At 33.9% G+C, this 27,777-nt stretch overlaps 1 protein-coding gene across 13 annotated transcripts; it reads left to right on the top strand.

The window, feature by feature from the left end:
* Positions 1 to 38: 38 nt before the first annotated feature.
* Positions 39 to 27,149, top strand: LOC114282851 (putative LRR receptor-like serine/threonine-protein kinase At1g07650). 13 transcript variants are annotated; one of them, XM_082887565.1, is made up of 24 exons: positions 39 to 195; positions 2,007 to 2,175; positions 11,151 to 11,222; positions 11,305 to 11,373; positions 11,462 to 11,533; positions 11,707 to 11,778; positions 11,896 to 11,967; positions 12,059 to 12,127; positions 12,215 to 12,286; positions 12,407 to 12,478; positions 12,570 to 12,641; positions 13,222 to 13,290; positions 15,837 to 15,902; positions 20,418 to 20,483; positions 20,581 to 20,613; positions 20,721 to 20,755; positions 21,961 to 22,334; positions 22,434 to 22,629; positions 23,011 to 23,151; positions 23,646 to 23,764; positions 23,904 to 24,114; positions 24,276 to 24,513; positions 25,588 to 25,738; positions 26,420 to 27,149. In XM_082887565.1, exons 1-24 carry the CDS (start codon positions 102 to 104, stop codon positions 26,795 to 26,797), a joined length of 2,982 nt encoding a protein of 993 aa, XP_082743691.1. In that variant the 5' UTR covers positions 39 to 101; the 3' UTR covers positions 26,798 to 27,149. The 13 variants fall into 13 exon arrangements, with proteins under 13 accessions (XP_082743691.1, XP_082743694.1, XP_082743690.1 ...); XM_082887568.1 differs by having other exon boundaries at positions 20,721 to 20,760; positions 21,963 to 22,334; positions 26,554 to 27,149; XM_082887564.1 differs by having other exon boundaries at positions 20,721 to 20,760; positions 21,963 to 22,334.
* The last annotated feature ends 628 nt before the right edge of the window (positions 27,150 to 27,777 follow it).

The raw sequence follows: 27,777 nt of genomic DNA, 5'->3' as shown, positions 1-27,777 counted from the left end.
GAAATTTTCTTCTTATAAGGGTGTACATATTCATTCCATTGTATGTATAGATATAGCTAACTTGGATGATGTGCTCACAGAATCCAAATATAAAGTAGAAGATGGCTTCAGTGCTGACAATATTGTTTACCATACTAATATGCTTTGGAGCAGGAGGAATTGAAGCACAAACTGGACGTATCGCTGATGATGAAAGTAAGGGAACTTCTATATACTTTCAGCATATATATTTTTATTTTTATTTTTTTATATAAATTTTGTGAGTATGAACAAGAACTTCATTGCAAGTCTTCTTTTTTTTTTTTTTTTTTTTTTTTTTTTGAAACTGAGGTGTCCGGCTTCTATCGCTGGGCTCCGTCCACCGACTAATCCTCAGGGGGAGCAATCACAGCATCCCACCGCCGCGGCTCCCCGCTTAAATCCCAAAGTGTCCCATAGGGAAATCGAACCCGTGACGGTGCGCCTAACCCACACAATCACGTCTTCGCCCTTACCACTGGGCCACCTAGGGGGTGGGTTCATTGCAAGTCTTTGACATGCAATACACTTTCACACATTCTTCACAATGATTAAGTCAACTGAAATAGAGTTTTGGAGTCAATTCCCACCCATAAAACCGATTTTAAATTTTATATCTAGTTGATTATCATTCTAATGTTTGCTTCATTCAAAAGGTTAGGAACATGCATATGAATAGAATCATTATCGTAAAGAATGATCATTTCATTATGAGACTTAATAATAACCATTCTTTATAGTTGTAAGTTGTCTTTCTTGTTATGTTTTCATTAATAAAGCTTTTCTTTTGTCGATCAAAAAATAAATAAATAAAATAAAATAAAATAAATCAAATACTACGAAATTGCATATATGTGACCATTTATCATGTAAGAATTCTATGGTACAAAGTTTTGGATGTGTATCATACACCAAGTTATGATCTTATTAGTGATTATAATGATAATCAGCTTGTTTGGTTCTAATTTTCAGAAAATTTTACTTTTTTATTTTTCATATTTTAATGTTTTTAATAATTTTTTTTAATATTTTAAGCAATTTTTTTTTAATTTTTAGACACACCTAACATAAGTACACTTAAAAAGTATAATATTTGTAAAAAAAATATTTAAAAAATACACTAAATACCAAAAAATACAAAAAAAATATTAAAATTCAGTACATTTTCGTATTTTTGTGTATTTATTAATTTTTTAAAATATTTTTTCACAAATATTTTACTATTTTAGATACATCTAAGTAAGGTGCATCTAAAAGAGTAAAAAAATTACTTAAAATTTTAAAAATATTCACTAAAAAAAAACACGAAAAACAAAAAACTCAGTTTTCAGAAAACTGAAAACAAAAAACTAATCAGTGTGTTTGGTTTGAATTTTCTGGATTAAGTTTTTTGAAAACTGAATTTTTTAGTTTTCGTGTTGTTTTGTTTTTAGTGAATATTTTTAAAATTTTAAACATTTTTTTACTTTTTTAGATGCACCTTACTTAGATGTATCTAAAAAGTAAAAAATTTGTGAAAAATATTTTAAAAAATTAATAAATGCATAAAAATACAAAAAAAGTACTGAATTCTTGTATTTTTTTTATATTTTTGGTATTTAGTGAATTTTTAAAAGATTTTTTTACAATTTTTTTTAGGTGTATTTATGTTAGGTGTGTCTAAAAAGTAAAAAAAAAATTGTTTAAAATATTTAAAAAATTCAGTAAAAACAAAAAAACACCAAAAATAAGAAATTAAAATTTTCTGAAAAGTGTTTTTGAAAAAATGGAACCATGCAAGCTAATAGTATTTACATAATTCAATTGTCGCTTCAAGCGGTTCTAGGGATATTTAATTATAAAATTATTTTGAAAATGTGCTTTGATTTACAATATTTTTAAAAAAAAATTAAAATTAAAAACAAAAACATACAAAATGAAGTCAACCATAATTCATGCAGATTATGCATGGATATTTCTTCATAACTAAACAAGGGCGAGTTTTGCAGTGAATGCTCTTCATGAAATAGCTGAGCAAGTGGGTAAAAAAGACTGGGACTTTAATCAGACGAATTGTGATGAAAACGGGAACTGGGGCAAAACAACATTTGTCAAACCAACATATAACAATACTGTCAACTGCACCTGCTCTTCTGGTGTATGTCACATCACTGCCATGTACGTTCCCTCTCCTTCTTCACCTACTATTTTTGTGTATATATATGGTCGATACATAAATTTTGAAGGTGTATTTTTCATGTTTACATAAATTTATAGGGTAAATTATGCTAACATCCCTTGAATTTATCTGAAATAACATTGTCACCCCCTTTATTATCTAAAACATCATCGACCTCCCCTGTCACTTATAGCACTGCTAACTAGATAATGAAATTACTGTATTGCCTTTATTTGTAAAAATCATTTTTTATTTTTCATTTTTTATTTTTTTTTCCCTTTCCCTTTCCCTTTCCCTTCTATCATCTCTGTTCTAAGCCTACCATCAAATACAATGGTGACCATGGTGGTAGTGGAAGAGGAGGAAGAGGGGGTTGAACAACAACCAAAAGAGAGGAGAAGAACCCATTCCACAGCCACCTACCATTGTGAACCTCTATGGCCATTACCTCCACCTCTCAACATCATGGCATAAAGAATGAGAAAAGGATATAGAAAAAATAATAATGGTAGGACAAGCCTATGTGATTGAGTTGAAAAATAGGTTGTTTTGTTTGAATAGAAAGAGTGTAGACTTGAGAGAGAGAATTTTTGATGGGTTTGATTAAAAAATTGTGAAGCTTATGGGTTTGTGGGCAACGGTGAAAGACGACGACGATGGTCGAAACTGTAACTAGCGTGATGGTCGGAGCTACAGCTGTAGCACGACGTTGATGAAATGGTTTGATGTGTTTGATAGAACGATAGGTTTAAAGGCAGGGAAGATGACGAAGATACTGGAGTTGGAAGATGCAACAAAGTGAAGGTGATGATGCCGAAGAAGGTTTGGTGGCTATGGTGAGACAGGGGATAGAACTAAGGTCCAGCGAGCGGCCACAACAAGGTTGTTGTCCATTGGTAAGGTGAAGAATACTAAGAGCTTAACTTATAGCTCTGACACCATGTTACAATATTTGAGAGACATAGAGAAATCTGTATTATATTGAATAATTTAACAATGTATACAAGACTCCTTTATATAGGAGGAGAGAAACCTAAGCATGGTAATCTTAAGTATGGTAATGAATATAATATGGTATGCATAATAGATAGAATATACAGTTATTATATTTAACACCCCCTCTCAAACTCAAGTAGGGAGACCAACTTGAGTTTATTTGAGCTTGGAGAGAAAAATTAAAATATGAAATAAAACTAAAAATATGGATAGATCCGAGGAAAATAAATTGCAAAGTTTGGATAGGAGCACAGGGGTGCTTGAGATAGATCAGAGGCCAGAGCCAATGTCAGGAGACATTTTATGGTGGTGTCAAAACTTTGTAGAAACAGAGCCAGAGCTAACGGAGCTAATGCTGGAATACAATTTATGGTTGTGTCAAACCATTATAAGAATAGGGTCGACACTCATGTCGGGAGACAGTTTATGGTTTTGTTGGATCGTTGTAGAAGCTTGGCCAGAGATGCGCTCGAAGCATAGTTTTTTGTGAGGTCATGTCAAACCATCCAAGAGTGGCAAAGGTGCGCTCGAAAGACAGTTTTTGGTGAGGTCATGCTGGACCGTCCAAGAGAGGCGAAGGTGCGCTCAAAAGACAGTTTTTGGTGAGGTCGTACAGAACCGTCATAGAAAAAGCCGTAAGCAAAACAATCTCAACCAGATGATAGTTTTTAGGGTCATATCGGATTGTGGAAAAAGAACTGGATGCTAAACCAGCAAACGTGGCATATATATAACTTATGATGTGGTGTTGAATGATGATGGCAACAGATGAAAGAGTATACCAAGGGGTAGCTTATGATAGAATGCGCCAGGGGGCAGCTTGGATGGTATACCAGGAGGTTACCTAGGTGATGCGCTAGGGGACAGCTTGGGCGGTACACCAGGAGGCGGCTTAGGTGGTGCGTCAAGGGGTAACATAGGTGATGCGCTAGGGGGCGACTTAGATGGTGTGCCAAGAGACTGGTTTAGTAGTGTACCAAGGGAGACGGTTTAGAGAGTGCACCAAGGGGCGACTTAGGTGGGGTGCCAAAGGGTGGCTTAAGTGGTTCGCATGGTATATCACCATGCTCAACATAATATAGATATATTACCTTTCCTCTCAAATTCAAATGGATTTGAAAATAGAAATCTATTTGAGGTTGACAGAGATGGAAAGACATAATGGAATGGAAGGGAGAGATGATGTTCTCAAAAAAATATATTCATTGTAGAAAGGAATTTTATTTTAATGAAGAGTGGCTTAAAATTGGGAGATAACCCATGTAATTAGATTTTTTTTTAAGAGACAAAAAAGAGAGAAAACCACATGGGTGTATGAAAAAGAGAGAGAGAGAGAATGATATAAACAAATAAAATAATGATAGGACAAGCCTATGTAATTGAGTTGAAAAACAGGTTGTTTTGTTTGAATATAAAGAGAGTGTAGACCCGAGAGAGAGAATTTCGGGTGGGTTTGATTAAAAAATTATGAAGCTTATGGATTTGTGGGCAACGGTGAAAGATGTCGACGATGGCCGAGGCTATAGCTAGCGTGATGGCTGGAGCTACAGCTATAGCACGACGATGATGAAAGGGTTTGATAGAAGAATGGGTTTATAGGCAGTGAAGATGGTGGAGATGCCGGAGTTGGGAGATGCAGCGAAGTGAAGGCGATGATGCTGAAGAAGGTCTGGTGGCTATGGTGAGACAACTGATAGAACTAAGGTCCAGCAAGTGACCAAGGAAAGGTTGCCACCTGCCGGTAAGGTGAAGAACACCAAGAGTTTAACCTATAACTTTGATACTATGTCACAATATCTAAGAGAGAGAGAGAGGGAGTGAGAGAGAGTGACAGAGAGAGATAAATCTGTATTATATTGAATGATTTAACAATATATATAAGACTCTTTTATATAGAAAGAGAGAAACTTAAATATGATAATCCTAAATATGGTAATGAATATCATATGATATGTATAATAGATAGAATATATAGTTACTATATTTAACGTATATCATCTATTTCTAATAGGTTAATAAAGAAGATTTACAATCTCAAATCACAAAAAACTTAAAACTGCAGTGCATTCATATGTTTTTTTCAAAAGTAAAACAAATACATAAACTTTTATAGTTGTCCTCAACTAGGTGTTTTATTTTGCTTCAAATTGTTTTGCTTTATTTCTTTTATAAAAGGGTTTACCATATGTCTAGTTTTGAATTATATTTTTTGTAATATTTTATTTTGTTATGACTAAGTGTGTGGTATTGGGTATGACTTAATTATAACATTTTGTGTTTAGGGTTTTGCTTCTCTCAAATTGGGATATCAACTTGAGCAAGCGTTTGGGTTTGCTAGGTCAATTTTGAAATCAATTTGGATGATCAAAACTGTCACTTTTTTAGAATCATTGAGTAGAATATTTATACAAAAAATTAAGATAATTGGACATCGGTAGTTATATATTTGATTCATATATTTTTTTAAATGGACAACAAATATAATTTCTAGAATAATTATTCATTTTTTATAATATAAATTTGATTCAAACATATGGCTATCGATGTTCGATTATTTTAATTTTTAACTTAAATATTCTACTCAACGAGTCCTAGAAAGTGAACTGTTCGAATTATCGAAATGGGAGCTATGGTGGGCTTCATGGATCTCTCAAGTTCTCTCATGTTGAGATCCTAACATGAGAAAAGCCCAACCTATTCAGGGTTTGTTATTTTGGTTGTGATTGAAGAGATTTTTAGTTATGACTCAAGTGGGGTTTGGTTACGACACATTATGATGTTGATTATAAATTGACTATGACTTATTGTAATGTTAGTTATGACTTTTTAGTTTTAACTAAATGGGTGTTTGGTTACAACCTTTTGGTTCTAACGAGAGTGTAAAAATGGCCCAAGCTTGACTTGAAACCTAGCCCATGCTTTTTTTTTAGCCTGGCCTGATCCGAAGAGCTCAGTCTAAGGCTTGGCCTAACAAGTCTTATCCAAGCTTGAGGCCTAGCCTGCCTGACGCCCAACATCACCTACAAACTATTTTGGTGGAAAAAAAATATAAACAAAAAGTCAGGCCTAGGCCTAAAGCCCGATTACCCCTGGGCTTGGGCCTAGATTTTTGGGAACTGGCCTTGTCCGATTTTTTACGAGAGCCTGAGCGGGCATGGGCTGACCTGAGCCCAAGGTCATACAGGCCGAGTTGGGCCATTTACATTATAGATAGAATTTTTTCTAATTCAATTCTAACACACAAGAAAGAATTGTACCAAACACAAGAAGGATTTGTACAATGTACACAAAATATTTGTATCACAATAAAAACATAAATATTCTTTCATTGTCCTACTAATTTGTAAGTTCTCCAAATAATTTAGTGGGTACAACATCTGTCACTAGTAGGGTCATTTAAAAAAAAAATGCGTATATATATTTAATGAAATCTTGAAGTCCAGTGGATCAATTGACCCACCTGAATACATGAAGCGTCACTAGTGCAGGAAATAAGAAGCATGTTAAAGTGAGTTTTTAATTAAAATATATTTGACAATTTTCTTTTTCTTTTTTTTTTTCCTTTTTTTATTTGAAAAAAAAAAGAAGAAGTGAAAGGAGTGGTTAATGGGAGGTGATGGTTGAACTAGTTGTTGACGGTCGAAAATTATGATCAAAGGTGGTTGTCGATTGTCAATAGGAGTTGGTTGGCAATGGTCGTGTGATTATTAGTTGTGAGAGATTATAATCAAAAGTGGTTGCCAATAGTTGAAGATAGTGGGTGATTGTCGAAGGTGATGGTCGAAGGTGGTTTTTAGCAAGTATTGTGGCCAAAGGTGATTGCTATAAGTAAGAACAGATCCAGAATTATCATTATGAGGGTGTGAAAGTATGTTTGAAGTGTAAATTCTTATAATTTTTAATTTTCTAATATATACTATATGATATTTTTCAACTTTTTAGTGGTGTGGTTGCCGCCTTCCACACCCCTAGATCCATCATTGGCTATAAGTGAGAGTTGGTTGGCAACATTTGGAGGTGGTTTGCCCAATGTGGGAAGTGGTGGTTGGAGGTGGTTGTCAAAGAAGTTTATCAATGGATTGTGTTCAAATTTAATACTCGACTTTTCGAGTTTTGACTAGTCAATGGGCTAAAATTAAACTGAATCGGGCTATACATTTTTCATTTATATATTTTTAATATTTTCATTAATTATTTTTCTTTTTTACTTTTCAATATAAGTCAAGATTTTCATTTTCTTTTTACCTTTTTACATCTCAGATAATAAAAAAAATCTAAGTAACACAATATAATTTTATTTAGAGAGAGAAAGAGGAGAGAGAGAACATGTGTGACTTTGTTTGATTGAATTGAATAGAATATAATTGAATTGAATCCATTCATTCATGTTGAATTGCTTTGTATTCCACTTAATTTTTTTAGAATCCAGCGCACAGAGTATCACTAAATAAGGTTTTAAGATCATGTTTGATTCATAAAATTAATAGTGAAGTATTAATAATATTATTAAATTAGTGTGGTATTCACTATCCAATTAGGTCATGTTTGTTTGGGTGGACATGAGCTTGGGATTGGACTAATAGTCTAATAAAATTATTAATTAGATGTTTGGTTAAACAATTAAAGTACGGATTAATTATTTTAAACTTGACTATTAGTTAAGATAGGATACATAATCCAACGGATTGGTAGTCCTAGGACTATTAGTCATGGGAATGCTAATCCAGTCCACCTAAACAAACATATCCATTGGATTAATAATCTCACCCCTACCCCATTACTAATAATCCTACAAATTTGTTGGATTAATTATCCTAAACCAAAATGTTAAAACAAATATAGGATAATTGGACCCACGGATTAATAATCCCAATCTTATACTCTAATCCACCCAATCAAACATGCCGTAAGAGAATTGATTATGTATAGAGGGGTACACATTAAATATGTACACATATATAATTATTAATGTATTTTAATGGATTAAATTTGAATTGAACAATGTTGATTTTCTTGGATTCATATAAAAAAAAAATAAAAATTGGACGGGATAGTTTGAGTCAGGTTGATGGGATGGTCGGCCTGGGCTTTTCCATGTGGGCTCTTATGGGCCGGATTCATGGGGCGGGCTTAGGTTACAAATCTTTATCTAAAATCCTAAATCATCTTTTATAGATTTGGATGGACTGGACACTCAAACGGGTTAGGACGGGTCATGAAACTGGTGGAACGAGTTGGGTAATATTAGATTTTTTGTATTGAGGCTATTTGATTACCCTTATGGCCTTTTTTGGCAAGTTGGGTTCTAACTTTTTTTTTTTTTTTTTTTTTTTTTTGGGTTAAAATCCACAAAAAGAAAAAATATGTTGAAATAGTTAATAAGATAAAATGTTACATTAAATCCATAATCGTTTTACTTTTTCTCTCACAAACATCACATCTAATTATAAAAAAATCTAATTATCTTCCTAAATATAAAATTTTAGTCTATTAAAATAACCAAGAACTAAAATAATTTATTAAAATAGTCAACTTTTCAAACGAGACCTATGAATGGTGAGATGTGGTGATTGATAGCAGTGATGTGTAATGGGTGGTGACTGAAAAGGATGACAAAAAGACGAAAGAATAAAACTTCTTTTCTAAACAAAGTGAAACCAATTTTATTTTATTTTTTTTATAATGGTTGAGAATTCAATAAATTTTATAAATTATTTATAAATTTCTAAAAAGATTAAACTATAGTCACTTCCCTTGAGATTTAATAAAATTATAAGAACTTCTCTTGTAGTTTAAAAAATTACTTTGATCTCTCTTACTTTTGAAACTAATACTAAGATTTTCCTTGTGTTAGATACGTTACAAAACCAAACAAAATATAGTGACCAAATCAAATGTCAACACCTAAATGGTCAAAATACCCTTCTCATTCCTTATAAAAACCACCTTCTATTAATTTGCCTTCAAATCTCTGACAAACCTTTCTTTCTCTTTACAAACTTTCTCTACATTGGAATTTGCAAAATCCTAATGTAGTAGTTAGATCACTGAAATAAAATAGAATATAATATCCTCTCAGTGGAATGACTATTCTCGTAAATAATTTTATTCGTAATATATTTTTTAATTATATTTTAGTGAATTAAATGTGAAATAAATATTATGATGGAATAATTATTTCATTTCATTTTAATAAATCAAATATAGCATAACAGTACATTGTGCCTGTTTGGTTCAGCTTAAAAACTGTTTATTTCAGCTTTCAGCTTAATTTAAGCTATTTTGATGTGTTTGGTTTAACTTAACAATGCAGCTTATAGTTTTTTGTAAGTCAGAAATCAGCTTATTTTTTGAGTGGGGCAGGAGATACTTAATTTATAAGTCAGAAATCAGCTTATGTTCATAATTATAAGCTATAAGCTGTTAAGGTATAAACTATAAGCACTTTCCCACAGCTCTACCAAACAGGGCCAATGGTAGTGTTTGATTTATTAGAATGAAATTCAAATAAAATTATCATTCTATTAGAATATCCATTTTTATGTTTATTAGTTCATTAAAAAAAAAAAATTCAAATGAAATTATCATTCACAATTATAAGTGAATGGTCATTTCATAAATTTAAAAGAAAAATTAAAATTAAAGAATGATTATTTTATTTTATTCTATTCCATTTTATTTTCATCAAAGTGAACCAAATATAGTTTTAAGTAATAACAAAATGAACATTGAAGTACTACATGGAAGCCATAAGGTGACATCTTCTCCAACTTTCTCTATTATTTTTCTCTTGATTTTGTCCGGGCATGGGCATTTCAGTATTTTTCACTAGTGTATTCAGGATTATTTGGTCATTTAACCTCTAAAAGGGGAATCTTAGTATTAGTTTGAAAAGTACAGAAGGTTAGTATAATTTTTCAAAATGTAGAAGAGGTCTGTGGAATTATGTTAAACCTCTGAGGTAAGTGTAATTTGCGATACAAAACATCTGAAAATTAGATAGATACAAAACAAGTTTTTAAAGTACTTTAAAAATGTTTTCAAAGTATGAATTTTGTTACATTTTTTTTTTCTTAAAATATGCATTTTCGTTCATTCTAGATGCTGGGCTTTCTGGTATAGAGCAGAAATGGAACATCTTTCTGCAAAATTTCAAGACAGAAACTCATTACCATGTGTTGAGTAACAACGATTATGGTCACAAATGATGTTGAAAATTTGTATATCCACTTTTGGAGGGACCCAAAATTGATCACTTATCCAGCAGACATATGAGTATGTTTTCTCTTCTTACTTGGATGATTTTCAAGCGATCAATTTTCACTTTCATTTTTTGGGTGTGGAAATTTTACTTCAAGTACCTAATTTAGCTTTTGTCCCATTGAAATTCAAGGGGGTGTCAAAATGCACCCCAAGTGTATGACAAATTTACAAAAGCTAAATGACTTGCACTCTATAGTTGGATTTCTTCATTGTTTGCTCTTTGATTGATTTGTTGCTTTGTTTTGTGGACTTCTGGAAAGATTGAATTTTGTCATTGCTATTTTCTTTTTCTTTTTCTTTTTTTGTTCTCATGAAGACTATTCTCTTATGTTTTATGTATGTTTGATTACATTGTTTACAAATCTCTAATACAAGAATGAGTAATTGATTGCTAGAAGAATTTAGGGTTAATTAGATCAAGACCATCTCAGCTATTAGCAAAAATCAACTTACCCTTCATTTATGTTCCCTTACATTTTGACTTTTCGACTATAAAACCAAACAAATACCTTCCCTCTGGAAGGGGTGAAAGTGACACATTTTTATAGTTGAAGGTGTCAAAATATATGGATTCATAGATGAGAGAGGTACGATGATATTCACTCATAGTTGAGGAGGCCTTGGAGAGCTTGTTGCCATTCATGATTGTGATGTGTAACATTGCATATTGGCAGTTAACCCAAATTTGAATCTAAGTGCCCCTTCCTTCTAACAGATTTCTTAAAGGGCAGGATCTTTCTGGTGTGCTTCCACGATCGTTGGCGAAGTTACCCTACCTCAAAACTGTGTAGGACGGTCTTCCATGTTTTTATTGTCTGTCAATTAGTTGTTATGCTTCCAATGAATCTGAAACACACTATTGTTTTCAGTGATTTCACTCGCAACTATCTTAATGGAACGATACCACCTGAATGGGCTTCTATCAAGTTGGAATATTTGTGAGCAATTTATGAACCCAACAGTCAGATTAATGAATACATTATGTGTACTTAGTTTTCTAGAAGTTACAAAGTGAAGCTGTTGTAGGTCTGTCACCGTGAATCGCTTATCAGGACCAATCCCGAATTACTTGGGAAACATTACCAGTCTCATCTATATGTATGCTCTCACTCTCTCTCCAGCCCACTCCCCCTCATGTGCACACAGGCAAAATGCACAAGCATATGATTGGTTGGGAAAAAAAAAAAAAAAACACATACACAGGCATACATTATTTTGAAGTTTTATATCATTTACTTTTATTGTATTTTTAGAGGAAAATGAATTTTCAGGAGCTTGGAAAACAATATGTTTTATGGAACTGTGCCAGCAGAGCTTGGAAATCTGGTCAACTTAAAGAATCTGTCAGTCTTCTATATAATTCATATTTTGTTATCAAATCGTAGATTTTAAACAAATTGTAAAATTCATCATTAGTTATTATGTTTACTATGGTTTTATCCCCTGTTTGGGCACTATAGCATTCTTAGTGCTAACAATCTCATCGGAGAGTTGCCAAAGGAGCTCAATAATCTGACAAATTTGACAGAACTGTAAGTTCGTTAGTGATCTTGTGGATATCATATTTGTAAATACTTATCGTGCCACTGTTTTTAATCTTGCCTCCGTTTTGGGTAAACACAGTAGGCTGAGCAGCAACAACTTCACTGGAAAGTTACCCAGTTTCCAGAGTTGGAAACAGCTACAAAAATTGTAAGTGTTCTCCTTTTAAGTATTCGATTTCTTTTTCTTTTGAATTTTAATTCGCAATTTGAATGCATTTGGTATATATTATGACAGAGAGCTTCAAGCAAGTGGTTTTGAAGGCCCTATTCCTCCTAGCATTTCTCTCTTGCATAATTTAACTGAACTGTGAGTTTGTCCTTTCTGGGTCGTATTTCTTGTAATGCTCAATTTCAGTAACCTAGCCCTCTGCTTTTATTCTTAATGCTAAAGGCAAATAATGCTGAAGGCAATTATTCTTAATGGCAGAAGGATTAGCAACTTGAATGGATGGGATTCACAATTTCCACTGCTAGAAAATATGTCTGAAATGAGCATGTTGTGAGTCATTTTAGTGATTGGAAATGGTTTGAAGTTTGTTGATTTGCACTCACTGGAGAACTTACTAGCATGGGTTTGGTTTTTGTTGCAGGATGTTATGTAACTGTAACATATCCGGGTTAATACCAAAGTACCTCACGACAATGCGGAAATTGAAATATTTGTAACTTACTGCATCCTCATTTCTTTTTATTCCTGCTTTTATTTATCATTACCATGCCTATTGGTACTTCATCACAGGCTAAAACTTAACAAGTAGAAAGGGAACAGTGACAAAAGAGACAAACTCCTTTGAGTATGCCAGGCTTGCTGGTGACGTATGTGGATAGAACTTATAAGTGATGTCAACTTTTGTTTTTTTTTTTCTTGTCTTAATAAGTGCACATATTAGGACTTACACGTAAGTCTCCATTTATTTATTTATTTATTTATAAATGTAGGTAGTGACCTTTTCTTTAATATAAAAATCGTTCATCAAATGGCTGTCTAGGAAACTATGGGCTTATTAAAAGAGAAAAAAATCCTGTAATGTTTACTTAGGGTATATTAACTATAAGCATATCATGGTTATTGTCTTCTTAGAAATTTCAACAATGAATTATGCCTGTGCTGGTATTAGCTTCATGATTAAGCTTACCATCTCTTGATGTTTATATTGCATTACAGCCACTACTAGATTCTTTATATAATCAACTTCTTAAAAGTTTACGCCTTATGACAGTTTCCTTCTTGTTACATGACAGAGACCTCAGCTTCAACAGGTTGGAAGGAACTGTTCCAAAATTTGAAGGACCCAACGATTTGCATTTCATGTAAGCAATTTACTTTTGGAGGGAAATGTTCTATTACATGGAAGTATTTCCCTGTATATTTATACTATTGAATACATTTTATTATACATGATCAGACTGATCAGTCCAGCCAATTTAGGAAAAGTAGGAATTACTCCCTTACTAGCAGCAAGCTCAAAAATAATACCTGACATCAAAACATTGAAAAAGATTGAGACCCCTGAAAAGTTTCCCTTAATTTTATCCACAATGACATGGCGAGTTACATGCTAGTTTTTGATTTGTCACAAACTCAACCATGTAAGGCCCAACTCCCTTGCCATGCCATTTTGAGTGAATTTGGGGATTTAAATAGTCAGTCTTTAGCATTCATCTTAAAAAAGCTGCTTTTGCAGCAGATTTTAATTGATTTTTGAAAGGTGGTAAAATATTTAGAGACTTTTAGGGTTTATGTGGCAACAAAAGGATAGAGTTTGGAGAATGAAAATATAAGATTTTTGGGACTGTTTGGGGGCTGTTCCTATGAAGTGAACAGTACTCATGAACAATACTTGTGTTGGATTTGGCTTTTTTGCAAGTAAGATGTGAGGATTGAGGAGCTATGATGCTTTGGGATTGAGTATGGGTTAATATAGATCTGTTTTTATTGTTTGAGCTTAAAGGTGCAAAATAATAAAATAAAATGCATTAAAGGGTCTTGTGAACATACGCCCTTAGAACATATGTTAAAGTTCTTAAAAAGATTGTACAATCTTTATTACAGGCACTTTTATGCTATGAAGCACGGACACGGACACGGACACGCATACGGACACGGACACGGACACGGGACACGTTAATTTTTAAAAAATGGGGACACGGACACGGCGGGGGACACGGCAGATTTTTTAATTTTTTTATAAATATTTTTATTTTAATACATATTAATTATTTTATTTATTTATTATATTTTTTAAGTAATATGTTCTAATTAATTTTTTTATTTTATTTTATATACATGTTTATTTATTTTTATTAATATGTATAAATATATATAATATAATAGTTATATAATAATAATAGTTATATAATCATCCTTTATAACTATTATAATAATAATACTATCAGTTATTATTATTATAATAATAATAGTTATATATTATATATATACGAGTCCAGTAGATGAAAGAAGACAGAGACGCGCGAGAGAGAGAGAGAGAGGAAGAAGCGATCGATCGCGATCGCGATCGCGATCGCGAGGGAGAGAGAGAAGGTGAGAGAGATAGAGCTCGTCGAAGTCAAAGGGCGACTGGATCGTCGAAGTCGAAGGGGATGGAGGTCGAGGTCGACGGCTTACGGTGGAGGTCATGGAGGTCGCCGGCGAGTCGACTGGACTGGATCGAAGTTCAGGTTTGTTTCAACACCTTCACTCTTCTCCTTTACTCTTCTTTTTTTGCTCTGTGTCCAGATTTGGACACGCGTGTCCAGATTTGGTAGACACGCGTGTCTCCGCCGTGTCTCCACCGTGTCCCCTGCAAAAAAATAATTAAATTAAAGGGACACGCCACCCGGCGTGCCCCCGTGTCCCCGGCGTGTCCCCGTGTCAGACACTGCCACGGCATGAAAACTGCCGTGTCCATGCTTCATAGCTTTTATGAAGAATGTATAATTCTTTTAAGCTTCGTAACTTGTTCCCTAAGAACACACGTGAACAAAATCCTAAAGTAAAATAAACATCATAACAAGAAGACAAACTCTAGACATCACATCTAGAATCCATAAGGATCACACATAGGGTTCAAAATTGCATCACATAATCCATATAAGATAGCTTTAAAACTCTGAAAATTCTCTAAAATATATTCTCTATTAAATTAGAAGCATTTTATGACTTTATATAGACATTGGGAAATTTCTTCTGCCTATTCTGGAAACTTAGGCTTTTGATTTCTAAAACCTATCTAAGATCAAATAAGAGCCATGTACAAAAATCAATTAAATAAACCGATCCACACGACAGACCATTGGCCACGCGAACAACCCATGAAAATACTCCTAACTCTAACTCAAATTTAAACCTATTCCAAATAATATTAAAATGTGAATATGCCAAGTCTAAAAACTTACAACTTGAGTGTAACTAGGTGGTCGTGCCTTTGGGGTTTGAGCTTATGGAGAAGCATCAAACATCTGGTTGTGCTAACCTAACCTAACCTACTAACATGTTAACATCCATGGTTCCAGTTGATCCTAAACTGAGTTTAGCTTGAAAACAACGAATTTTTGAACTTGAAGGCTTCCTCAGTTTTGGTTTTCCTTTCTCTTCTTGTGGATTGCAACACCAGCCTTGGTGACTTGTCCTTTAATGTTAGTTTATCACCATTATAGATTGAAATTGAAATATTGCAGTAATTGTCACCCATGGAGATGGAGCTATTTATTTTGGAGTCATGAGCCTTAATTAGGAATACCTTTTTGTCACCAGTAATAATAGTTCAAATTTTCTTCTATTTATTTCGCATTACATTTGAAAATACTAACAATATAAGTAACTACATAACCATAGTGAGATGTTCCTTGTTGATTAGGTGGTTGACAAGAAACAAACTTGGTGGGCTTTTACCGGACTGGATCAAGACGAGGACTACATTTTAGTATGTTATTGATTCTCAATTCTGTTTATCCGTATGGCATGATTTCATGAAGTGACTAGACAATTTTCTTTTAGTTTAATAGCTAATTGTCAAATAAATATGGATACTAGATAAATGCATAGATATGTACAGACATACACAGTGTCACACCCCAAATCCGGGCATGACCGGCTGTGGCCTATAGGGCCTTAGCCTAAGGTACACATAAGCCTAAATAAGAATATAGAATAATACAGAGTAAATGTAACAATAGTCCAGTCATAAATGAGCTACTCAATCTAGTGACATGTTGTCACGACCCAAACCCGGCCCTATGGGTTTAGCACCGTAACCGGCCAATAATCCGAGATTACCAAAGGCCTGCTTAACAGTAGAACAGTAAAACAGAGTTCAGGGCCCGGCGGAAGCCAATGCAGTAAATAAATAATGTCCATTGAGCTGTGACAGTCTGTATGCCAAAAAGATTTTTCATGCATTCATACATACAAACAGTACAGTCTGTACAAAATTTACAGTCACACAGTACAGGGACTTAATCCCTTGATAACAGTACAGTTAGTGGCTGACAGTCTATACAGTAATCCAAACAGTGTGGGGACAGACGGGGGAAAAACAAAACACCCCAAAGCCATAGCATGGCAACTCAGAACCTCGCAGTGAGGCACAAAGGCTGGCTTGACAAAACTGGAGTCTAACCCACGCTCCTAGCTCCGATCTGGCGGCTGAGCACCTACATATATATATAAACAGTGAGCTAAAGCCCAGTGAATAACATAACGCGTAAAGAGGTTATGAATGAAATGTCCTTGCAGTAATGAAATCAGTTCATTAAACAATACTTCAGTCTTTCAGTCAGAACAGCTATTCAGTCATATGTGGTACATCCCTTAGCATGCATAGCAGTAAATAGTAGGTCTTAAAGACCGAACAGTAATGATGGCCATCAATCAGTAAACAGTAGTGGTCCCACGAGGGAACCGACAGAGATCTCTGTAACAGTAACAGTAGATGCCAAGGATGCCACAGTAAACAATATAGGACATACATTCATTCAGTAAACAATATCAGTTCAGTGAACAGTTCAGTAAACAGTTCAGTTCAGTATTCAGAAGATAATCATTTGAACATATCTTTACACAATTGTTACTCACAGAGTTTGGGCTACAGTATGCTAGAGCGTGTCTCCCCAGTCGCCAACCCTATACAGTTAACAGATTGAACACACTAAGCTACACAGTTGGGAAAGATAGTAACTTAATCCCTAATTTGCCTCAGTGTGTTCCACATCTAAGCCCTCAATGAGATGTCTAAAACTAGGTCTAAGAATGCCTAAAATGGGATGAGGATGCAAAGATGTGATCAGAAAACAGTTTCAGAATATTCAGAAAAACAGAGTTCCGCTCGAGCGCAGGTTTCCCCGCTCGAGCGGACATGCAACAAAGGTACACGCTCGAGCGTCAACTTTCCCGCTCGAGCGTACTGTAAAAGTACTGGATGGGTGAAATCTCCGCTCGACGGACACTCGACGCCCGCTCGAGCTTGAGACACATGACTCCGCTCGAGCGCCCAATACTCTGCTCGAGCGGTCTGTAAAACAGTGCAGAATTACTGGATGCTCGGATTCCACGCTCGAGCGCCACTTGCCCCGCTCGAGCGGGAGTGCAAAATCTGGAAAACCCAGATTGCACCACCAAGCTCAAACTCACATTCAAATGCATCAAAACCGATCCTCTTGGGCCCATTTTCTGGAAAACATTTGTAAACACATAGAATAACATGGTTCAAAGCTCAATTTGAGAAATCAAAGCCCAAGGGTGTTTAATTCAAACTCAATTTCAAACCATTTTTCAAGAACAAGATGAACATGCAAACATGCATGAATTCAAATCATTCTAAAGTTCCAATTTGATGCTCTAAGGAGCCAATTGATCCAAAAACAAGTTGAAAACATGGACCATCACAAAATTATGAACATGCATGTACAATTTTACCATGAATTCAACTCAAAACTCATCAATTCAAACATGCATGCATGAAATGAGCTTCAATTCACCATTAATGAGCCAATTCATGACTTAGCTCTACAATTAGACATGAACCATGCATGAATCAACTTAAAAACAAATCAAAAAGATGAAATTCATACCTAGGTTCCTTGAATGCAAGTCTAGAGGTTCAATTTAGCAATCTACACTTCAATTAGCAAGCAATTCTCCAAGTTCCAAGCAATTCAAGATGAAATCCAAATTCTCTCACTCTCTCCCTCTCATGGTCGGCTAGAGCTCAAACAAGGCTGAGGAAATGTTTGCTCTAGGTGTATAATGAGGCTCAAGTATATGTATTGAGTGGGCCACTCATGTGGCAAAATGGTAAATAAATCAAACTATGCAATTGATCAATATTTAATCTAATTTAATCATACCTAACAGTTTTCAGATAATTATACCATAAAATCACATTAATTCTAAGGATCATAGAACACTAACCAATTCCCGGTTCGGCCGCCGATAAGGCCTTCAATTAGCAGTTTAAACGTAAAACACGAACAGATCAAATAATCAATCAAACAGATAGAATACAAATTAACATACACACTCCGTCAATTCAGTTCCAGTTTTTTTTTTTTTTTTTTTTTCAGTCAGTCAGTTCAGTACTTTAACCAGTCCAATTATCAGTCATAATCAGTTCAGTTTTGTTTATCGGTAATCAATCAGTCATTAATCGGTAAACAGTATGAGGGTTGTTACACATGTCACTAGTATAAACGACAAAACCAGCCATAATCAATACCATCCATATATCTAATGGGACACAAACAACCCACATAACAAAATAATCCTAAATGAGTCTCAACCAAAATGTATGCAAAAAATTGACATAACAATCTAAAAATAATAAATGAATGTCCTAAAGGTTCATAAGATAGAGGCCCTGTTGAGCCACGAGTCCACCCTAAGTTCTTCTCTCACTTGAAAATGTTTAACAACTAAGTCAGCTGATAGCTCAATAAGTAGAAGCATAGATAGTAAATACAAATTTTGAAATAAAGATCACCTATATGAGCGAGAATGGGCCGCTTCTATGAGAATGAATAAAGGATAAATTCTCTAAGGCACTCATGAAATGAGAACTAAACTGTGTTCGAAGATATTCTGTGTGAATTCTATTGTTTTGGCTTACACAAATGGTTAAACAATTCAAGGCATCTTGTCCATTGTTTGGCTAGTATGTTTGATAGTTTCAAAGCCAAAAGTTACCTATCTCGAAGTATGGTATTTCCAATTTGTACTTCCTCAATATCTGCATGTTGTTGCTTGTTCTTTCCATCAATTTAATTCATGGGGGGGATTCTAAGAAAAATGAGTTTTGAACCCATGGTTTTTGGCTAACCAAGATTAAGTGGGACCCACACACCCATTTGGATGGATTCAAGTGGTGATGTGTTTGTTTTCATCTGGTGAACAAGAGGTTGTTCAAAACCATTTTTGGGTGAATGGGTAATTGACGCCAAAGTGAGCCTCTTGGAAATGGTATTGTTGTTCAGTTTTCTATAAACAGGTGTATTGAGCTTGTCCCACATAGGAAAGCTAGCAGAAGTTTTTTTGTGTATATGATAACTAAGTTTGGCACTTGGGTTTGGGCTCTAAGGGCACCCAAGTTTTGTAAGGAAGGGAGTTATGGACCAAATGGGTTGGATCCAAAAAATCAACACATGCGAGTGCGCCGCTGCTGCTGCCTTCTCCCACCAAACCCGGCTTTGGCACAGTTGCGTGGTCGAGGTCAATTTGCTGATTTGGGTATATTTTTTTGGGCCAAATTTATTTGAATTTGAATTCAAAATTTTTGTGCGAAATTTCAAAATTCAAAATTGAATTTCAAATTTTTCGCAAACAAGGTCTTCTAGCCAGTCACAACTTTCCAGGTATTTCTGGTGTCACTGGTCACGTCTTTTCGTTGCCCTTTTTCGTTAGTCCGAACAGGCATTTTTCAGCCTATAAAATGGCAGTCCCTCTAGCCATTCCAATCATCGAAATCATTTCCTATTTTCATCTGTCTTCCTCCCTTCTGCTCTGCTTCATACTCTGCATTTTGAGAGTTCTGGTTTTTCGGTGAGTGAGTACATACGCCATTTGGTTCACTGGCAGTCTGCATGTAGTGTTATGATTAGACTATGAACACCATTTCATCCTGGGCGCTAGAAGTCCAGTTCTCCAAAGCACCGTGTGAGGGACGAATCTGTCTTAAGAAAAATGTGTTGAACACTCGACTTGATCTGTCTCCATTACTGCTTTCTGCCATTACTGCTTTTTGCAAATTGGCTGTAAGTTTCTGTTCTGTTTTTATAGATTTGTTTTCAAGTTTTTAAAAATTTTTTTTTTTTGAAATAAAAATTCAGTCACAATAAATCTGTTTTGTACACTCTGAATTTTGTTCTAGTTTGTTTTGCACCTTACACACACAGATTGTATACTGAGTTTGTGGTAACAATTAAAGTATCAAACTGATCTCATGCAGCCCAATAGATCTTTCTTATAATAACTTTTCTGAGATCTCTCAGCCATCACTTTGTAAAAGCACCCTGTAAGTTCTTTCCCTTTTTCTCTTGTTCTTTTGCTTATTGTTCTTGATTTCGCTTCCATAAACATTTGCTCATTGTTCTTTTCTTTTTTGTGTCCAGAAACTTATTCAGAAGCTTTTTTAGTGGGAAGAAGTAGGCTTCTACCTTTCTTTTAAAGAACTACAATCTGTATTTCAGAGTTGTATTGTATAATGCTATGAATTTTTTTTTTTTTTTTTTTTCATGCTAAATTAATCCAGGGAATTTGCTGACTGCATGACAGCTTGTCAAAGTAGTAAGTATATATTTTTCTTACAGGAGGTTATATCTCAGTTTCTTATTTATATTTCTTCAGTCTTTACTGATGGCGGCTAATTTTGTAGACGACATCTGGCCAAAGCAATTTTTTTTTTCTTTTCATTTAAATTTCCGAAATGTTTTCCTTTCTAGTAAACTGACACAAAACTTCAGTGAAAAATGGATATTCAATGTTTTCACTGAAACTCATCGAAACACTATGAAACATTTTGAAATAATAAGTTGTTTCAACACCTATTATGAATATCTAACAAAAGCTTTTTCTATTTGCCTTTTTTCTTTTTCTTTTTTTCTTTTATTAATATAAAATTTTTAGAGTAGAGAAATCTTAAATTTATTACAGAATCTAGGAAAGTAGAAATGAGGATAAAAGATGGAGAAATGGATAAAAAAAAGTACGTGTTCAAGTCACTTATTTTCTTTTATTTTTTATTATAGACATACCTTTTCTTATAAATACTATTAATGTTACTTGTTTTTTCCCCACCCATACTTCTACTAGAATGTAGCATTTTTATGTTTTATTTGATTTTACGATGGAAAACACCCTTCTCCAACTAACACTTCAAACCTTTTGTTTATGACCTTCCAATATTATTTGATCTTTATTGAACCTTTCTCTTATTCTCGTAAAAAATTAAAAAAAAAAAAAAAAAGTTTTCCGAAAGGACATCCCTCACCTTGGATTCTCTTTGACCTTTGTTTACTATTAATATTGTTTTCCCAAAAATTAGCCTTAATATTTTTGTAAATATTTTTTGGTTGGAACCTTGTGCATATTACAATTGTATATGCATGTGTGCCATAACATTGAGTTGTTTGACATTAATTTGATGATTCTCGGTTTGCACTGAATTTACTTCCAACTCATATGCCTTCACTCTTTATGGAAAGAGATGTGTAGACCTAAAACATGTTCAATTATTCAATTATTAAGCTTGTGTAAATATTTATATGGCTTTAGTTATTTGTTTAAAAATTATCATCTCCCTAATGTTCCTTCATTGCGTCTGTTTCCAAGCTAACTGAAGCAACATACCGAAACAAAATTTTGATTCTTGCATCTGGCTTACCTTTTTAGGTGTCAAGAGCAAATTCAAACATATACAAATATCTGAAACTTTTGTCCCTTCTTACTTTCTTTTCCTTTCATGTGTGATCACTTCTAAACGCAATTTTCAGAGCAGTATTCATTGCATATAAATTGTGGTGGAGCAAGAACCACCGTTGGAAACATCATATATGAAGCAGATGAAGACGCAGGAAGTCCAGCAGAATTTTTTCCAGTATCACCGAATTGGGGAACTAGTACTACTGGACTCTTTTGGGATACTGGCGAAAATGGGACCTATGTTGCCACAAATAAATCAATTATCACAATGGATGACTCTCAGTTGTACACAAATGCTCGACTCTCTCCTTTGTCTCTTACTTACTATGGGCATTGCTTAGCAAATGGGAAATATACAGTTACACTTCATTTTGCTGAGATAATATTCAGAAACAACCAATCGTTTCAAAGTCTTGGAAGACGCATATTTGATGTTTATATCCAGGTACTTAGCGACTTTGTGATTGTGCTTGTTGAAAAAGACATTTGTGATTGTTCATTCTAGATGCAACAAAAACGTATTTGATTTCATTTGTTGTTACAGGATGTACTGGTTTTGTCGGATTTTAATATAGAAAATGTTGCACATGGGGTTGATAAGGCAGTGGTTCAAAGGTTCACTACACTTGTGAAGAATAATACTATAGAGATTCGCTTTTATTGGGCAGGGAAAGGAACAAGAGCTGTCCCCACTAAAGGAAATTATGGTCCTCTCATATCAGCTATTTCTGTGGAATCTAGTATGTACTGGTTTTGCCAGATTTTAATATAGAAAATCTAGTATGTTTTCTTTTCTCATTAGTGACGATTCAACACTTACTCTCTCTCTCATGCTTGTGCTAGAGATTCTCTGTTGTATTCTTGACTGCATAAGATCCATGCATGATATTCTAGAAGTTATTCCTTAACTTTGAGACGTAAAAATTCGTGATCTAAAAACAGAGACAATTTGCAGTCTCATAATGACTAAGTTTTTGTCCTTCCTAGTTATTTTGTCTTTGGTTATCAAATAATTTTTTATAATATGAATTCTGAATGATTGTATTGTTCCAGCTGTGGACAGAACTTGCAGATAGCAAGCAATCTTTCTGTCTAATTATTATTATTATTTTTTTGTGCAGATTTCAAGCCGCCTCTAAAAAGGAAAACGAAGATATTCATTATAGTTGGAGTTGTGGCTTTATTATTGTGCCTCATTTTTATAATTCTGTTTACTTTTTGGTGGAAAGGCCGCTCAAGAAGCAATATGTCAAGGGAACAAGGTTCTTAAAGCTACTCCACAGTTTGTGATTTTTTATATTTTGAATAGATAACAAATAGCTTTCATAGAATCCAACAATTACAGGATGTAAGAACAATGTAAGAAGATGCATGCCTTCTCCAAACACCTGAAACTAATATTTTTCAACAACAATTAAAGATGGAAAATGGACTCACAAGTTTTTCCTGTTTCTTTAAAATTCAAAATGTCCTTGCCTTAAATAAATTGTAAAAGAAACACATTGACATGTTTTCAAATGTTGTGGGATACAGAAAAAAGTACCTAGATTTATAAACAAAAGAAAATCAGGAATCTCATAACAGGCAAGGATTATTTGTATCCACTGAAAGATTACAAGTGCTCTTTTTGTTCATTCCAACTTTTATGCTACCAAACAAAGGATTAGTGTTTTTCCATTTGATACCTAAATACTTGGCCAAAAAGCAAAGTCACTGCTTTGATGATGCAGTAATTGTTCTGCTTGTTCTTTTGCAGATCTAAGAGGATTGGAGTTGCAAACTGGCTTATTTACATTCAGAATAATACAAGATGCAACTAACAACTTTGACGAAGCAAATAAAATTGGGGAAGGTGGTTTTGGATCTGTCTATAAGGTATATAGTAATCCATTAGATATATTTAAATCTTTTCGTTGTAATGTGTAGTTTTAATTTTCTGTTTGTGTAATCATGTTGAGATGTACATTCCATGTTTTAAAGGTTACTAAATAAAAACTTTGTTATTCCATTGCAGGGTGTTTTATTAGATGGCACAGTGATTGCAGTTAAGCAACTTTCTTCCAAATCAAAGCAAGGAAATCGTGAATTTGTTAATGAGATAGGAATGATCTCTGGTTTGCAGCACCCAAATCTAGTAAGATTGTACGGTTGTTGTATTGAAAGGGATCAACTACTCTTGGTATATGAATACATGGAAAAAAATAGCCTTGCCCGAGCTTTGTTTGGTAATTTAAAGTTTTTAATCAATTGTGTACGTTCTTTTAGTTAGTATGATCAATATGAAAACAGTATGACCACTATTACTAACAATGAATATGTTATATATTTTTGATATTCTTTTTTTTTTTTTTTTGCCCCTCCTGATTTGGGTATTTATTAATTATAGGTCCAAAGGAATGCCAATTGGAATTGGATTGGCCTACCAGAGTTAGAATTTGTATTGGCATAGCAAGAGGTTTGGCATTCCTGCATGAGGAATCGAGACTGAAAATTGTTCACAGAGATATCAAGGCTACCAATATACTACTTGATGTGGATCTTAATCCTAAGATCTCTGACTTTGGTTTGGCCAAGCTTGATGAAGATGAGAACACCCACATTAGCACCAGAATTGCTGGAACTATGTAAGCTACCAATTTTCTTCTCTTAATGGTGACTAATGCTCTCCGATTCTTTCAGAAGTTTGTATATCAGAAAATCTCGCCTTAGAACATGATATAATTCCATTACCTTTTCTTTCATCTCTAAATCATGACTAAACATAAGTAGTGCTGATTAATTACTAGTTCAAATTGTTAAAGTAACCAACAGTTATCCCTGTCTAACACATTTTTGCTGACTTTTTATGATTCTGATTTGTTAAAACACTGGAAATTCCTAATTTATTTTTGTGAACTCATTTGACCAAGAAAGTTCCCCAACAAGGAAACCAGTAGTCTTTGCGGATAGATGTCTCTTATTAGGAATCTGCATTTCCAATGTAGCCTTATGGAATAATTGGTAGTTGTATAGATCCACATTTACTGAATTGGATTATCTGCATTTGCAATGCAAGCTTACTTGTGGAATAGTTGGTCGTTGTACACATCCACATTTACTGAATTGACTTACGTGTACTTGTAATATGATAATATTGTTAACCTGATGTTTCATCCATATCTTAGTTTCCTAAATGAATTAAAAAAGAGAAGAAAAAAGGTATCTGGACTTTTGTAAATTGTAGTAACTTGCAAAGTTACTTTGGATAAATGATTAACCAACTCATGGATCACAGTGGAGTTGGAGTAAGAGAGATATGTTCCATAGTTAGACTATATTGTGTATAAATACCACAAGTCTGCAATGGAAACCAAATTTGAGCACAAAATTGGAAATTACAGTCAAGCCTACCACAATGGAATCGTATTTTACAGTAATTATATTGTTACAGTATAGCTTTTATATATGTCTAAACTTTTCAATGTTTAGATGTGTTATATTGTTACAAAATCTATTTGAAATTTCACTAAGGTAACAAAAAAAATGAAGTTCTGATTAGTGACCACACTTCTATGGCCGTAAACTTTGAACAAATGCTTGAAAAATTGCCAAATTTACACATGTATGCTGGCATTTATCATGTAAAACTACTGTTGTTGTTGTACATGTACGTAAAAGCTTACATTGGTAAGATTGACAAAATAATGTTTGTTGTGCAGAGGGTACATGGCACCAGAATATGCATTATGGGGTCACTTATCCCATAAAGCAGATGTTTATAGTTTTGGGATTGTCGCGTTGGAAATTATTGCTGGAAAGAACAACATGAAATATCGTGCTATTGAAAATTATGTTTGTCTACTTGATTGGGTAAGATTACCTAGTTCTTGAAGTCTCTTGATTGACAATAGAAAAAAGATACTTGCATATAAACAAATTACAAAACACTTACAAGGGGTGGGGCCCACATACTATGGGACCCACACTATTGTGAGTGTTCTATGATTTGTTTTTTGTGCATGTAGAACTACTGTATTGACGACACAGTTTAAAACCATTTTTCCTTGCTGTAGGATTGACCAATCCATTTAAGCTTAATTGGCTTGCTTTAACTCAAGTTAATGCAAAGGCAATTGAACTACCTGAATTGGTTGCGTAAAGTATGATTTTAACTGATTGACAGTTATTGTTTCCAATGCTTTAAATTTTCAATTGGATTGGATAATCTCTCTTAATTTAAATGATAATGAATTACCAGTGTTCATAATTACAGATATTCTAATAATCCTTGATATTTATTTTTGAGTATGAATAGGATTTCTACTGCAAAACAAGAGTGTAAACCCAAAATAGATCATCCTTCATTGAAATTTTTATCCAAAATACAGCATTGCTTTTATGAGTCAAACTCACTTTTAATTTTGTAAGTCCACGTTGATTGACCTATAATTAGTTATACTCAAGTCCTGGTTGTGTACTGCTACTTTATATCTAGGGTTCTTTACTAACTTATTACTTATCATGAGAATACATTTGTTGTTCTTATTTCAGGCACTTGCTTTACAAAAAAAAGGAAATTTAGTAGAGTTGATGGATCCAAAGTTGGGTTCCAATTTCAACGAGGAGGAAGCAATAAAAATTCTTAAAGTAGCTTTATCTTGCACTAATCCATCTTCGGTGGTTAGGCCGACCATGTCTGCAGTAGTAAGAATGCTTGAAGGTGATATATGCGTCGAAGAACTGATGATGGATCAAAGTGAATATGGTGATGACTTTAGGTTCAAATCCCTTAGAGACAAATACTATGAGCTGCAATGCCAGAACTCAAGTGAAGGCCAAACCCTCATTGATTTATCAGAAACAGCACGAAATGGCTCGTCCTCTACAACTTCTCATGATCTCTACCCGATTAGTCTTGATTCTCATTAATGAAATCCAACTTGGAACGTGTCATGGTGGCTTCATTACTCTGCAAGCATTACATGCATTGTTTTTTTAATTTTGGTTGAAGAATTTCATTCTCTTGTTTTTTTATGTTTCAAATGTTTAATGTTTGATGTTTTGGTGATTGTTAGTCTTTCGGTAATTTTGTCATATGTTTTCAGGTCATGTGATTTGTTTTTAGATTGTAGAATTTTGTTTTGGTTGTGTGGTTGTATTGTTGTTGAAGTTCTACAAGTGAAGAAAAGTTGAAACATAGAAAATGTTGGGTATACTTCCTTAGTGGAGTATGAGACTCAATTGGTTTATTAAAATATTTGGTTTGATTTGGTATTGGTTATAATATATTTTTAATATATTATATCTGACTTTTGGAGGCCTAATACGTATTTAATATTCAGTTTGGTAGCAGTTAGGGTTTTGATAAAAGGCCTAAGAATTAACAATATTTTATATATATTGTTTTTTGCTCTTCCAAAGCAAAGTGCGGCGGCTATTTGACTATTTATCCTTGGTAATTGTGTTACAAATTGATTTACTTGTGGAAAATCTACTTTTCCTAACAACTAGTATTAGAGTTTATGGTTTATTTGAGTTTATTTATTTATGCAAATCAATGAAGGGGAATGTAGGTCGTATGTGCCATGACCCAAACCTGCATTTTTAGGTTTAGCGTCGTAACCGACCAGTAATCCTGTGATTATCGAAGGCCTCTGACTTGAAAACCATATAAATAGAGGGGTTGCGGAAGTAAATACAAACATACAACGCCTATAGAGTTGTGTGACATACATGATAGAGATAATTTAAAACTTTGTACATATGTATACATAACATCAAAAGGTCATAAGTCATGCAACATTGTACAGGTATTATCAAAAGGGACTAGTCTAGTATACAGATAAACAAAAACAAAACCAAACAAAACAAACTCTTAGCTTGGTCCACAAAACTTGACTTCTTTCAAT

This window comes from Camellia sinensis, chromosome 9, assembly GCF_055761805.1.
Source record: "Camellia sinensis isolate YWXY chromosome 9, ASM5576180v1, whole genome shotgun sequence".
Lineage (NCBI taxonomy): Eukaryota > Viridiplantae > Streptophyta > Magnoliopsida > Ericales > Theaceae > Camellia > Camellia sinensis.
The sequence above is the reverse complement of the archived record's forward strand: the minus strand, read 5'-3'. Positions and strand labels throughout refer to the sequence as shown.